Raw genomic sequence first — 16,032 nt, forward strand, 5'->3', positions numbered from 1 at the left:
GGCGTGCGCGTAATCGCTCTCGGATACTGTGTCACCGGTCAAGGAACTGTATGATTCGCGCGGCGGTAAACATGTATCTTCCAATTTGTGGGCACAGTCAATGTACTCGTACGGAAAGACATTCCCCTGTGTCAATTGCAACGGACTTTCCTTCCTAGGGCCGAGCAACTTCGTCACTTTTCTCGGTATCTCTACACACAAAAATTCGACAGATTGCTTGGGCGCCAGGTACGGTCAGGCCGCACCACTCAAAATAACACGATAATTAATTCTACGATAGTGACGGCTTAAGCTCGGTAACTCAGTTTCTTAATTGGCAGAGGGGCGGGATTCTTAATGCGGGGAATCGTACTCGGGGCTTCGGAGAGAAGGAGAGTCATTAAATCGACGCATTGAAATACTTAAATAAAAGTTAAATGAATATATTTCATATTAGAAAATTGATAGAAGTTCACATTACTTATTTACGGCCTCGTGACTCGGTAGATCCTCGACACTCGAGGTATTACAAAACAATTATGGTTCGATATTTATCGCTACCGAGGGGAACATATCCCGTATTACATTTCAATCGAGGAGGCGGGGGAGAAAGACATTCCCAAATTACATGACTCAACGACTCGACACAAGACAATCAGAAGAACGAAACTTGATAACTAATTAGACTAACATTTATTCACAAAATTCTGGACTGTTGACTCGGTACGGCTCTCCACGGAGAAAGAGAGAGACTGCGCAGTTCTTACGTTAATGACGAATCTCGGTACGGGCCTCGCGTTTCGGACACTCCCGAGTGCTCGGTAACGAAAGTAATTAACAATAACATCGATAACAATTTTTGCCGTGTTACTAGAGACGCGAGTCCCCGCCGAGTTCGCTCTTACCGAGACTTCGAAGTGGTGGCCTTACAATCTTTTGTCGTCCGTCGGTGTCTCACGTGGTTCGCACGCCGCAGTCTCGTCGAACCGTGTACGACTCTGGGCTCACGGCACGCCGGTAGCCGGCGTCGGTGGCGCTGCGCCCGCCGCCTATAATCGATCCTTGATCCTCTGTCGGCGCTAGTCGATCCTTGTGGGCCTCGTTGCCCCGGTAATTTCAAAACTGCTCTCGGTAGGTTTCGGAAGGTTAGTGCGGATAATATGGCTGCTCGCTGTACGTCCCGAATAACTGCTTCGCTCCTTCTCTAATGTTCGTCGGGTTGCTGAGGGACTCGCCGAGAGGTGATCAATCTCTCTCACAAAACCGACGGTTCCGATTCCTTCAGAACGATGCCGGCGGCCCCATTGGAGTAGTCATCCCTGTCTTGGGATGTCGGTACCCTTATATGTGCTCCCCCGCTCAGTTCCTTCCGCTATCCGAGGCTGTAAAACATATTCGGCAGTAACGGGCCCTTGCGTTTTTATTCTATTTATTTTACAATAAATACCTTACTTCACCGTGTTACCCGGCGTCCCCGAGCGCACCGCTTCCACCCAGGTCGTCCACTCTTGCTGCAAATTCCGCCATCCCACGATGGCTGCTCCCTTCGATACAATAGGGCCTTCTCCGACCACTCATTTCCACTCGGTAGATCTACGTGACTTAAATAACTAAAGGCGAGTCGACGAAGAAAAGTTCGTCGCTCGCCGACCCAAAATTCGTCCTCTCTCTCGACCCTTCCTCGGCCGGGCCGTGCCGGCCCTGTGACGGGCGTAAAAACGTCACGTCACAACTCCCCCCTTCCCGGGGAGGACCGAGGCGGTCTTGGACACCGACGCACGTCGATGACCACCAATCCGAAGCCAAAACATCAATTCCACCCGGACTTCCTAAACGTCACCAGAACTAAGTGCTCTCGCCAATTCTCTCCGGGAGCTTCCTGTACCGCCTAAGTCCTAATGTTTAATATACCGAAAACTTGACACCTCGACCATTCCTCCTTTGATAATCCGGTAGAGGGTGGGACAGTTTGGGTAGGCACAAAACATTACAAAATTTAAGAAAGTGAAATTTATCGATATCACAGTATACATATATATATATTTCTCTCTTCCTTCCATAGGCTTTGCCCTTATCACATTGGTAATCCTTATCACAATATTAGCTTCCGCCCTCACAGCGAAGAGACGAAAGAGAAAAGAAAAAAAAATATAGAAACAAATTAAGGCACTGTGGAGTCAGATTAGAAACAAACGGGGAAGAGAAGAGAAAAAAAAACAAAATAAAACGGGGTTACCTCCTTAAGCAGGGGAAACAAAAAAATATATACATATATTAAGGCTTATGGCCAAGAGGGGTAGGGCGTGGGACGCGACTCTCTTCGGCGGCCATTCCGCTCCTCGGCTTGGGTCCTCCGCGGGCCTCGGTCATCTTGCGAGGGAGCGTTCGGCTCATACGAGGGGCCGCACCGCGGGCAGGAGCGCACCGTCTCCCCGACGCGCCCGCACCCGTAGCAGAAATCCGCCCGTCGCGGCTGTGGACAGGCTGCCATTCGGTGGCGGCCGCCACAGTTCCAACAGCCGCGCGGTATCTCCTCGGTAATCGGCGGCCCGCTGAACCCTCTGGCTCTCTCCCTCGGTATCAGGGACGGCTGGGCTAGATCCGTCTGCGTGGCCCTATCTATTGACCTCGGGGGGTCCACCTAGGTCGCTCTATCCCTCCGGGATACCCAGTCCGTTTGGACTGTCCGTACCGTTTGCCACGGCAGTAGTCGGATCTGCAGCCCGACGCTGCGACCCTCCGGGCGGCGGTAGATCTCCGGCCCCGAGAGAGCGGTTTGGGTGCCCGTTTCCCCGGTGGACGGGAACGTCCGCACTACCGCCCCTCGCGTGGTCACCCGTAGGTCCCGGATCGTCTCCCGGACGTCCGCCACGTCGCTCCAAAACTCGGGGCAGCTTTCCTCGATGTATGCCACGAGGTGGCCGTACCTCCCCAAAAAGCGCTGCCACTCGGCCCGGGCGGGATCCATCTCGAGAAAAAGCTAGTCGGGATCAGGGGTGTGATATGGTTTAAGATCTTGAACATGGATCTTGCCTACGGTCGACCCGTCTAGGCGAGTCAACTCGTAGACTACGGTGGATAGTTTCTTGCCGATCCGGAAGGGACCCTCGAATTTAGGTGCCAGTTTCGCTGCGAAGTTATGCGCGGCGGAGGACAGAACGTGCTGTTTTTTCAGTATGAGCTCTCCCGTACGGAAAACACGGGGCCGACGCAGCAGATTATAATGCGACGCTTGCCTTTGGTATGCCCCCTCTAAATTCTCCCCTCTAAATTCTCGGTAACCCACTCCTGTATAACCTTTAGGCGGTTCATCCTATCTGACCAAGCCGCGGGATCTGCTGCTTCGACCTGAGTCATACTGTTACCTCGGTCTCGCAACCTTGCCCTCGGTACTAATTCCCGCCCCAGATTCAAAAAGGCCGGCGATGTTCCTATCGAGGAATGCACGGCTGTGTTATAGGCTCTATCTAAAATCGGCAACATGTTTATCCCATTCTCTATGGTCTCTATCGATAAACGCGACGATCATAGTTTTTAAAATCCGATTCACCCTCTCTACGGGATTCGCTTGAGGGTGATACGGGGGAACTGTCGTGTGAGTTATCTTATGATTGTCGGCGAAATCCTTTATGACTCGATTCACAAACTCGGTACCGTTATCCGTTAATAGAAATTTTGGAGTCCCCCATCGCGAAATTACTAGATCTTCGAGAGCCTCCCTTATTTTTGGTCCGTTCGCCGAGAAGCGTCTTACACTCTATCCATTTGGTGAATAGATCTTGAATCACCAAGAGATACTGAAATCCCGATTTACTCCGGGGTAACGGTCCCATAATATCCGCTGCGACTATCATCCACGGCGCTTCCGGGATCCATCTACCCATAAGTCCCGCAGGGTTGGCTTGCTCGACCTTAGTTCTTTGGCACGTATCGCATCTCTTTACGTATTTGACTACGTTTCTAAACATTTGCGGCCAATAGTATGCTACTGCCAGACGCTGATAAGTTTTATCGATACCGAGGTGTCCGGATTGGGGAACATCGTGCGCTTCGTGTAACGCTTCCCCCCTCAATTCGCAAGGTAATACCAGCTTCCACCTATCCAAATCCTCCACGATCTCTGAAATAACTGGTTTCGATCTTAAGAAATACAATCGCTCGTCTAGGACTCTCCACTGATTGTATCGCTCCGGCTCTTATACTACCTGTACGTACCGTTGCTTGTACCATTTATCTGTACTCTCGGTATCCGGGATATCGATTATTTCGGCCGGCGCGATCAAAGCAACATTAACTTCCCCCTCGTGGCTTCGCGATAAGGCGTCAGGTACATGGTGTAGTGCGCCTTTCCTGTGTACGATCTCGTAGTCGTATTCTAGCAACTCGAGGGCCCATCTCGCTAGCCTGCCCGTGGGGTTTTTTAAATTATGGAGCCATCTCAGGCTACTGTGGTCGGTTATGACTGTAAACCGATAGCCCTCTAGATACGGTCTAAATTTCTTAATGGACCACACAACGGCTAGACACTCCTGCTCGGTAACAGAGTACTTTTTCTCGGGGTTCGCGAGGGCTCGACTCGCGAAAGCGATCACTCTTTTCCCCACCCCAAAAGATTGCGTCAAAACAGCTCCTACTACCGAGCTGGCGTCTGTTTGTAACACGAAAGGTTTTTCGAAATCCGGACATGCTAAAACCGGGGCCGTTGTGAGGTGTTCTTTAATAGATTGCACCGCGTTAGACTGCTCTATCCCCCATTCCCATCGCTTATTTTTCTTAAGTAGACGGGTCAACGGTTCCGTAATCGTGGCTAACTGGGGTATGAATCTGCGGTACCAAGAGGCCATTCCTAGGAAACGTCTGAGTTGTCGGATGTTTCTCGGTATCGGGAACTCTAAAACGGGTTGCGTCTTTTCCGGATCAACTGTGAGTCCCTCCCTCTGAACGATAAAACCAAGGTATTTTACTTGGGATTTGCAGAACTCACACTTCTCCGGATTGATCGTCAAACCCGCTGTAGTTATTTTTGCTAAGACTCGCTTCAGCCAAACTAAATGCTCTTCAAAAGTAGGAGTCGCGATAACTATATCATCCAAATATGCGAACGCGAATGGTTCCATCTGCGGACCGATTAATTTATCCAACAACATCCTCTCTGAAACGTGGCCGGAGCTCCGGTGAGCCCGTACGGCATCCGTTTGAATTGGTACAGCCCTTTTCCCGGTACGCTGAACGCGGTGACTTCCCTACTTCCTTTCGCTAACGGGATCTGAAAGTAGGCCTGACTGAGATCGAGGGTCGAAATGTAATGTACCGCTCGAAGCTTATCCAAAATACTATTCATGTTAGGCAGAGGGTATGCGTCTTTTTTCGAGATCTCGTTTACCTTTCTAAAATCTAGACAGAATCGGTACTTCCCGTTAGACTTCTTCACCATCACCACCGGGTTTGACCATTCACTGAACGAAGGCTCGATTATACCCGCGCGTAACATCTTATCTACTTCTTCGCGTATGGCTTCCTGTATTCGCGGAGAAACTACATAGCAACGTTGTTTGACCGGCCTATTAGATCCGGTGTCGATACGGTGTTCTGTAAGTGATGTTACTCCCGGATTCTCGCTCGGTATCGGAACGGTTTCTCTCAAAAATTCGTCTAACTTTCCTCGTTGGGTGATGGTGAGTTCGGGCAGCCCGCTGCACATATAATTGGTTCCCTCGGTAGAATCGAACTGATGGCGGACGGTAGGTTGCCGCGAAAAGAACCACTCGGATCTTGCTAAATCTAACCCTATGCCGAATTTGCACAAAAAATCCATCCCGACAATACAGGAAACTGCTAGATCCGGTAGCAACCCTACCATAAGTTTATGCTCGACGTCGCCTAACCGGAGGGGTACTTCGCAAATTTCGCCGATTCGCGCTATTTGGCCGTTGGCTGTCCTTATTTGTCCGTCTCGGTATCGCGATACGGGTATTTTGAGAGATCTGATCAATTGAATTCCTTCACTCCCGAAGAGCGTTCTACTAGAACTGGAGTCTACCAGGGCGGTCAACGGTTTTCCTCGTATTTGTATATTGAAATACTGCAATGGCGGAAACTCGGTATCATCTAACGTAACGTACGACTGAATGCCTCCCGAATTTACATTTTCGCGGGTCTTCTCCACTGGAGTCGTTAGGACCCGTTCTACCGACTCCCGCTCCCGTTTCCCGAACAGTTAGGACAGGTACGCAGCGTGTGCTGTTTCTTTCCACACCGATAGCAGTGGAGATTTCGCGCCTGCCTACAGTCTCGCGATCGGTGTCCCTTCCCCTCACAGTTCCAGCATTTTAATTCGGCTAACCGGGTATTATTCGCGGCGGAAGTTGAGGGTTTAGGCTCGAAATTGGCGTCCGATATCACGTTCGCGGAGGGCTTCCCTCCCGTCTCGGTAGCCCCGCCTTTCTTTCCTTGTTGTTTCGGTACGGATATTCCTGCCGCGGTAATCGTCTTAGAATTTTTCGAGGATCGTGGGGTTGCGCGATAGGCAAGTTCCGGGAAAATAGAACGCGTCGCGATCGGTAGCTTGTCTAGGTCGTAGCATTCTTCTACCTGAGAAGCCAACGTTTCCAACGAGCGAAAGTCGTAAATCTCGGTACGGTGTACCGCGACGCGCAATCTCGGTAGCATATTTCGGTGGGCGTAGTTCAGTTGCTCGCCTAGATTCCATGTGGGGTCTAGACGTTCAAATAAAGCCTGCATACAGGTTATATAATCCGCCACTGGCTCATCTTCCCCTTGTTTCCGGCGCATTATTTCATCCCTCAACATGAACTGAAAATTTGGACAACCGAAACGCGAACGCCATGCGGCCTCAAAGGCTCCCCAAGTATGCCAAAGATGTCGGTTTAATCGGAACCAGTGAGCCGCGGTGCCCGATAGAAAGAAGGGCAGACATTTAAAAATGTCCTCATCGTCTAAAGGAATTAATTGACCCTGCTCTATTTTAATTAGGAAAGCTTCCGCTTCTCCATCTCGGGCCCCGGAGAAGTTGAGGTTCCACTTCCTCATAATATTATACGCGTCCATTGCCGTATTTGCCCTACCGCGAAGTAGTCGGGGGTTAAGGGCCCTTCGCAACTCTGGAGGTGTCGGGACCTCCACTCGTGTCAGGGGTCGTCTCGGTATCTGCCTAGGCTCCCCCCCGACCGCCCCCTCTTCCTCCTTCTGTTCGTCATCGGAGGATTTATCGGATATCTCGGGGGTAGATACGTGTTCCTTCCCGGCTAAGTTCGCGGCCTCGAATCTAAGCAGTCTACTCCGGAGGGTGGGGAGAATCCCTTTTACTGATAATCTCCTAGCCGCGAGTTCCCTTTTCAGCTCGTCCACCTTAAGAGCGCATATCCATCCCAGGCTCTCCTTAGTGGTCATTATTGCGAAATATCGCGAGAGAACGAAATATTGCCGATAATCAACGCGTATCTCTCGTTATTAAACCCAGCACGGACGTCACCGAGCGATAAGAGACGGAACCCGTACGCTTTAAATATTTTGTCGTCCCGCGAGATCGTCGAGTTCCGACTCTCAAATAAATATTACTTCCCTATTATTCGACCTCGCCAACCCAACGCGACCCAATACACATCAAATTCCGCAACCGCGATTTCGATCGTCCCGCTTCAAAATATAGAGAGGCAGCTCCTTTGTCTCGAGCGTCTAAATATTACGGGAGTATCCTTGTTGATTCATTCAAGGACTCTCGATAACTCACACATATAGTACCCAAAAGAATTATTATGCCTAACCATTCCAATGTATCCGATCAAGTCGGAATGCTCACGAAAACTGTACGCGCGGGGACACACCGAAAGAAAAAAAAAATCGGGAGGAAAGAAAACATATAACACCCGAGAGAATCCTTCGATTCCACTGCGTTATTCTAAATATTTTATTACTACATATAGGATTCATTTAACAAAAAAAAAATTATCGAATGAAAAGATGTAACGTTATTCCAAACAGAAAATAGAACTGAAGCGAGAGAGGAAGAAAAAAAAAGGAAAAAAATATATATATCCTTTAATTATCACGTCCCCGTTAGGCGAATATTCTTGTCGAAAATTTTATTCCTGATACTATACAATCTCCGACACCGCAAAGGTTTTACCCGAATAATCTATATCACACACCGAGTCGCAAAGAAACATATAAGGATACACAATATTATTGTATGTAACCGATACGCGGTGTTTACCGTGCCGCGCACGAGCTTCAATGGAATGCGTGCTCGAGCCCGCGCAGCGGTTCTCCGCCTCGAGGGAGAAACAATGTATACGCGATGGCACTCTAAATTCGGGGTTTACTCGTCTCGGCAAGAACCGTCTCACAGGAAAATCTTTTTCCCAGCTCAAAATATATCAATCAAATAAATACATACGAAAAATACACAGAAATAACACATAAAAAGAAAAGAAAAGAAACGAGGAAACAATAAAGTAAACGGAAAATGTTCTGGGAATATGGAACGGCTGTGCGATGGCGATAGCCAACACAAAGAAATCTCCTATCTCTCTCCTGATTTCTCTCCTTATCTCCGTCGCTTAAGCCAAGTCTCAAATTTCTTAATTAACCGAGGTTAAAATAATTTTCCCTCGGGCCCCACGTTGGGCGCCAAATTTGCAACGGACTTTCCTTCCTAGGGCCGTGCAACTTCGCCACTTTTCTCGGTATCTCTACACACAAAAATTCGACAGATTGCTTGGGCACCAGGTACGGTCAGGCCGCACCACTCAAAATAACACGATAATTAATTCTACGATTGTGACGGCTTAAGCTCGGTAACTCACAAGGGGAGGTCGCGGTTGACTCTTCACCGATTTTGATCTCCTTTGGTATGGTGAATCTACATCGAAAAAAAGTTGCTCCGTGTTCGAGCTTTTCGTCCAATGCGCCTTGTAAAAAAAAATTTTTTTTTCCCGAAGTTTAGAGAAATTGTCAGGTTCGTTACGAGGCCTAAAGAAAGACACACTTTCGATCGGTGCCGCTAGTGCAGCGGCAGAGCACAAGAATAGTAATCCCGGGATCCCAGGTTCAGAACTTAAATTTAATTTATTACTCATTATTATTTTTTGCTTCAATATGTAATAAATATGTCATAAATATATAAGTAAGATATTTTCTAACCGACCTTCTAGAACCCTTATTAGTAGACAGGATCAGACGACCCTCTCCTCTCCCTCCAACGTTCCTTACACTTTCACAACCAGCGGTTTCATCCAGCGGTTCACAGCAGGTAGAAAATCCGAATTTTGTAAAGCTATGAAAAGTGTGTATTCTAACATTATTAGATTAAAGAAAATTTGAAAAAATGTATAAATCTTTAAAAAGTAAAAATATTTCTAAAAATATTTCTCTATAAAAATATTTTATTTATATTACGATCATTTTATTAATTTTAAATATATAAAGAGATATATGCATAACTAACGATAAAAATATGCCGAATATTTATTTATCATAATAAATAATACATATTATAAAAAAAAAAAAAAAAAAAAAAAAAATTATGACAGCCCAAAGTTCTGAACCTGGAATCCCAGATTACTATTCTTGTGCTCTGCCGCTGCACTAGCAGCACCGATCGAAAGTGTGTCTTTCTTTAGGCCTCGTAACGAACCTGACAATTACTCTAAACTTCGGGAAAAAAAAAATTTTTTTTACAAGGCGCATTGGACGAAAAGCTCGAACACGGAGTAACTTTTTTTCGATGTAGATTCACCATACCAAAGGAGATCAAAATCGGTGAAGAGTCAACCGCGACCTCCCCTTGTCAGTTTCTTAATTGGCAGAGGGGCGGGATTCTTAATGCGGGGAATCGTACTCGGGGCTTCGGAGAGAAGGAGAGTCATTAAATCGGCGCATTGAAATACTTAAATAAAAGTTAAATGAATATATTTCATATTAGAAAATTGATAGAAGTTCACATTACTTATTTACGGCCTCGTGACTCGGTAGATCCTCGACACTCGAGGTATTACAAAACAATTATGGTTCGATATTTATCGCTACCGAGGGGAACATATCCCGTACTACATTTCAATCGAGGAGGCGGGGGAGAAAGACATTCCCAAATTACATGACTCAACGACTCGACACAAGACAATCAGAAGAACGAAACTTGATAACTAATTAGACTAACATTTATTCACAAAATTCTGGACTGTTGACTCGGTACGGCTCTCCACGGAGAAAGAGAGAGACTGCGCAGTTCTTACGTTAATGACGAATCTCGGTACGGGCCTCGCTCGGTAACGAAAGTAATTAACAATAACATCGATAACAATTTTTGCCGTGTTACTAGAGACGCGAGTCCCCGCCGAGTTCGCTCTTACCGAGACTTCGAAGTGGTGGCCTTACAATCTTTTGTCGTCCGTCGGTGTCTCACGTGGTTCGCACGCCGCAGTCTCGTCGAACCGTGTACGACTCTGGGCTCACGGCACGCCGGTAGCCGGCGTCGGTGGCGCTGCGCCCGCCGCCTATAATCGATCCTTGATCCTCTGTCGGCGCTAGTCGATCCTTGTGGGCCTCGTTGCCCCGGTAATTTCAAAACTGCTCTCGGTAGGTTTCGGAAGGTTAGTGCGGATAATATGGCTGCTCGCTGTACGTCCCGAATAACTGCTTCGCTCCTTCTCTAATGTTCGTCGGGTTGTTGAGGGACTCGCCGAGAGGTGATCAATCTCCGACGGTTCCGATTCCTTCAGGACGATGCCGGCGGCCCCATTGGAGTAGTCATCCCTGTCTTGGGATGTCGGTACCCTTTTATGTGCTCCCCCGCTCAGTTCCTTCCGCTATTCGAGGCTGTAAAACGTATTCGGCAATAACGGGCCTTTGCGTTTTTATTCTATTTATTTTACAATAAATACCTTACTTCACCGTGTTACCCGGCGTCCCCGAGCGCACCGCTTCCACCCAGGTCGTCCACTCTTGCTGCAAATTCCGCCATCCCACGATGGCTGCTCCCTTCGATACAATAGGGCCTTCTCCGACCACTCATTTCCACTCGGTAGATCTACGTGACTTAAATAACTAAAGGCGAGTCGACGAAGAAAAGTTCGTCGCTCGCCGACCCAAAATTCGTCCTCTCTCTTGACCCTTCCTCGGCCGGGCCGTGCCGGCCCTGTGACGGGCGTAAAAACGTCACGTCACACAATAAATTGAAATTTTTAGTCGGTAAACTTTAAAGTTCCGATTGTAAAATTTTGAGTTTGTCGCTATATAAATGCAACGGTAAGCCTCTACGGCTGACGAATCTTTAAAAGGCGGCCAAAAAACCGACGGTAGAACAATCATCTACTCCCTCTAAGTGAATAGCCTTGGTACAGAGGCAAATAAATAAGGGACATAGTTCTTCATGGATTTTTGACCGCGGCCCTTGTAAGCAGTGACATTGAAGGGCCCTGCGTAATCAACTCCGGTATGGACGAACGGAGATGATTGTCACGCGCGGGGGGGGGGGAAGATCTCCCATTCGTTGAGTCGGAGAAGTAGCAGCTTGACGCGCGCAGATTACGCAATGTCGTATAAGCGTTTTTACTAAGCTCCTGACTCCTAAAATCCAATAACGCTGCCGCAAAGTGCGTAATGTTAATTGCGTGCCTCTGTGAAGCGAAGCTCTGTGAGCTTGATGGATCAGAAGCTCCGATATACGATGCTTCGGTAAGAGAATCGGGTGTCGCTCCGATAAGGAGAAGGCCGCGTTTTTTAACCGCCCGCCAAGGCGGAGTAACTGATCCTCTCCGATAAAGGGATTTAGCTTGCTCAACGAACTCGAAGGAGACACGAACGAACCTTTTTTCAGAGCTTTTAATTCGTCAGAAAAATGGGACTGTTGTAGGAGACGGAACCAGAACTCACTCGCTTCGTTAAGCTCTGAGGCGTTTAAAACCGAAAGAGTGAGAGGTTGAGAGAGTTTCCTTTGACGCAGATTCGCGAGAAATCGGCGTATATAGGCCGTAACTCTGACTAATTTAGTCCAACTTAAGTAATCGTGAGGGAGTTCCCATATGGTTGTGCCCTCAACGTGATGAGTCGTAGTTTTCTGATTTTCAGCTAGCATTTGTTCGTCCTGGTAAGAGTCACGCTTTGGGATAGGATCGTGGATGGGCCATGAAGTAGAGGGATTCTTCAATCACGAAGGACCAGACCACCACAGGTCGTGAGACTCGAGTTCGGTCGCCGATAAACCGCGTGATGCGCAGTCGTGCTTAGATGAGACGTGATTCCATCGAATTGATGGGAGGGAGGTCTGTATCTCCGAAACGCGATTAGCTACATAAGTATTCCATCTAGTAGGATGTTGTTTCAGCCAAGCGAGCGTTATAGTGGAATCAGTCCACCCATAAAGCGGAGCTTGGGGAAGGTTTAGAGCGTTCAGCGTCCACTTAAGTAGCCGACAGAGAAGGACTACGGCACTGAGCTTGAGTCGAGGAATACTTACGGTTTTCAGGGGGGCGACTTTAGTTTTTGCCGCAAGTAAACTTATTTGAAAGTTGTCGAGAGAATGAAGCACGCGTAAATAAACTACCGCGGCGTAGGCACGGCTCGATGCGTCGGCGAAACCGTGAATTTCGATGCCTAAATTCTCAGTCTGGCTTCCGGTTCAGCGAGGAATTAGAACATTATCTAGCGAGGTTAAATCCGAATAATAATTAATCCATTGTTTGTTTAAATCCGGGGGGATTGGATCGTCCCAGTTACATTTAAGAAGTCAGAGCTCCTGTAATAGAATCTTTGCAGTAATAATAATAGGAGCGACCCATCCGAGAGGGTCGTATAATTTAGCGACAAGCGAGAGAATTGAACATTTACTGGCAAACGTTTGTTTTTCCGTATGAGTCACGAGACGAAAGGAGTCTTCCTTTAGCAACCACGACAAACCCAAGACTTTTAACGAGTCGTCTTTCTTGATATGGTGATCGATTTGCTCGTGTTGAGAGACAGGAATATCCTTTAAAAGCTCAGGAGAATTAGGGGTCCTCTTGCGTAATTGAAATCCACCTCGTTTCATTAAACTGATCAATTGGTTGCGCGTATCGCGTAATGTATCCATATCATCGGCGCCGAACAGGGTATCGTCAACGTAAAGTGAATTTTCGATAATGTCCACGGCTCGAGGAAACGCGTGACCTTCGTCAGCCGCGAGTTGTTGTTTCAAAACTCGAATAGCGAGATAAGGGGCGGGCGCAAGACCGTACGTCACTGTGAGGAGACGAAAATGCTCAATATGCGAGTCGTCAGTTGGTCTCCACACGATTAAGACATAGCACCATAGCACACAGACATAGCACCATTGTCGCCAGCGTAGTATTATCGCAGCAAGATCGTTTTGTAATTTCGGTCCTATTAATAAATTATCGTTTAACGTGGTTCCATCGCGAGTTTTGCACGAACCGTTAAACACTACGCGTAACTTGGTAGTGCTACTTGTCTCCCGCAAAACAGCGTGATGCGGAGGATATACGGGAGAAGATGTTAATTTATCCCCGTTTTCGACAAGCTCCATATGACAGAGCGATAAATATTCGCGTAAGAAACCGTACTGAGCGCGGAGGTCTGGACGTCTGAGCAATTTATTTTCCGTACGCTTATAAAAAGAGAGCGCGATAGAGAGTGATTCTCCTATCCGTATCGGGGGGCCTTTTTTGAAAGGCAATCGAACAACATATCTCCCTTGCGACAATCGTGTGTGAGTTGCCGCGAAGTGCTTTTCACATTGGCCTTCCTCTTCGGTTAGAGGAAGCTTTTGAAAGATTTCTTCATTTTCCCAAAATTTTTGTAATAACACATTTGTATTATCGTCCGCTATGCAATGGAGAATCGAGACACCATCATTCGAGGGTCGAGCAGTTCCCGTCGGACCGGATAAGATCCACCCGAGTGCGGTGTTCTGCGCGGTCGGCGAACCGATGGGGCCTTTCCGAAGGTCTCCTAACAATAATGAGCCATAAAGATCGGCTCCAATTAGCAAATGAATCGGACGATGGCTTGCAGGATCGGGATCGGCTAAAGTCAAGTTACATAAATGCGACCACGAGTCGATAGGCCGGATTTGCAAAGCTACATATGAGGTAATTCGTTGGTATACGTACGCAGTCAATGGAAAGATCGGAGCAGTTTTCGCGCACGGCGATAATTCGACTAAAACTCTTGCCTTCGAGGTTCCGGTATAATTTTCTCCGAAGCAACGAATTTGCAGATCGGCGCGATATCGTTTCGTTCGGATTAATTGACACAGAGATTCAGAGATGAAACTGAAAGTGGATCCCTGATCCAGCAACGCTCTGACTTTAAAACGTCTACCTTCCGGCGTGTGTAGATCGACCCACGCAGTAGCGAGCAACACGTTTGGCGCCGGCTCTTGACGAGGCTGTACGCTTTGTACGCTAGCGACGGCCGCATCCGTCGCAACAGCGGAATCGCTTGCAGGAGTTTTCGCTACAACCGCTGACGCAGGCGATTGCGAGACGGACGCTGTCAAAATCTCGTTATTAATGGCATGCAATAATGAGTGATGTGCACGACCACAGTGTTTGCAACGTGCACTTGTTTTACACGACGATGAAAAATGTCCGGCTCGTAAACAGTTGAGGCAAAGCTTTTTTTGTTTCACGAATGCGTTGCGTTGCGCGATTGACTTCGCGAGAAAATCCTCGCACTTGAACAAATTGTGATTCCCGGCGCAACTCACGCATTTAATCACGGTTACGTTATTTATCGAAGATTTCGGTTTGTTATTGCGAGGACTGACTGAGTTGTAAGAAGCGTCCGAGAGATCGGTCAGCCCTCGGATTCGAAGCGTTAAAAACTCGTTAAAGTCTTTGTAAGAGGGGAGATTTGAAGACAAGGAGCTGCGTTTCAAATTCCACTCATTGCATGTACGTGGACTAAGTTTTTGCGACAAAAGATAGATAAGAAGATTATCCCATCGCTCGACAGGGCTACCGAGATTATTCAGGGCGGCTAACGTTGCAGACACTGTGTCGCGTAATGTCTTTAATTCGCCAGCGTGTTCGTTTCTCATCGGTGATAGATTCATGAAAGAATGAATATGCGCGTGTACAAGAGCTTGCTTATCATCGTAATCATTCGTTTATCAATAATTGCCACGCAGACTCGTAATTAGCGTCAGAGATTTTTAAATTAACAATCATTAAAGCCGCTTCTCCGCTTACGCTAGATTTCAAGTAATGAAAACGCTGAGTGTTAGTAAGCGCTTCGTTCTTCGCAATAAGTGACTCAAACATATTTCGAAAATTTTCCCATTCCAGATAGTCACCGGCGAATTTAGGCAATGAAATACGCGGCAATTGTAGCGAAACACCGGTAGACGCGTCGCGGAAAGAAGAGTTAGTAGTATCGGTACTATCGGTAGAAGGTGGTTCAGTTTTACAAAATCTACTTATCGTATCTAGAAGGTGATCGGCGGCATCATGGTAGGCGTCTTCCGCTCCATAGAATTCTTCCTTCAGGAAGTAGGAAAGAGTCGTCCTTTCCTCAGCAGTCGCAGCGAGGCAGAGTTCGTTATGCAGCCGTTGCACAACGCTCCAAGTTTCTTTCAGATCTGCTAGTCTTCCTTGCGTACGGGCAATCGTGACGTTTGCTTTGCCGATCTTTTTGAAATTGATTAGGATTCGCTTGAGCAAATTAATTTCGTTGGTCTGCTCCACCAGGAGTCGACGGAAGTTTTCAGACATCGTGTTCGGAGGAGATAGTTAGTTGAGCACCACTGAGCGTACGGGTTACGCGGGGCGCGAGAGGCTCGAGAGCGCAAGAGAGTCAAATTTTTTCTTCGTCCGTCGTGACGGAGCTGGCAGGGCTGCGGCACGTGAGCTTCACGTGGAGCCTCGAGAGAGAGAGAGAGAGAGTGAGAGAGCGTCAGGCGCTCAACCTGTTTCACTCTAACGTGCGAGAGAATCGGAGAGCGGTATAGTTAACGCGACGGAGAGCGCCGTGCGAGAGAGCGCTGTCTCCCTCGCTTTGCCCACGCTCCTGCGAGTTAGAAAAGGAGAGAGCGAG

General features: G+C 47.8%; 2 protein-coding genes across 2 annotated transcripts; both read right to left on the bottom strand.

Moving 5' to 3' along the window:
• Positions 1-12,724: 12,724 nt before the first annotated feature.
• LOC145947633 (uncharacterized) lies at positions 12,725-15,037 on the bottom strand. The gene has a single exon (XM_083057423.1). It carries the CDS (start codon positions 15,035-15,037, stop codon positions 12,725-12,727), a length of 2,313 nt encoding a protein of 770 aa, XP_082913549.1.
• Positions 15,038-15,098: 61 nt separating this feature from the next.
• Positions 15,099-15,710, bottom strand: LOC145947634 (uncharacterized). The gene has a single exon (XM_083057424.1). The coding sequence runs from the start codon at positions 15,708-15,710 to the stop codon at positions 15,099-15,101; it is 612 nt and encodes a 203-aa protein (XP_082913550.1).
• Positions 15,711-16,032: the final 322 nt, after the last annotated feature.

Source organism: Prenolepis imparis, unplaced genomic scaffold, assembly GCF_030444845.1.
Source record: "Prenolepis imparis isolate NDT839.2.m4 unplaced genomic scaffold, iyPreImpa1.0 SCAF_109, whole genome shotgun sequence".
Taxonomy (NCBI): domain Eukaryota; kingdom Metazoa; phylum Arthropoda; class Insecta; order Hymenoptera; family Formicidae; genus Prenolepis; species Prenolepis imparis.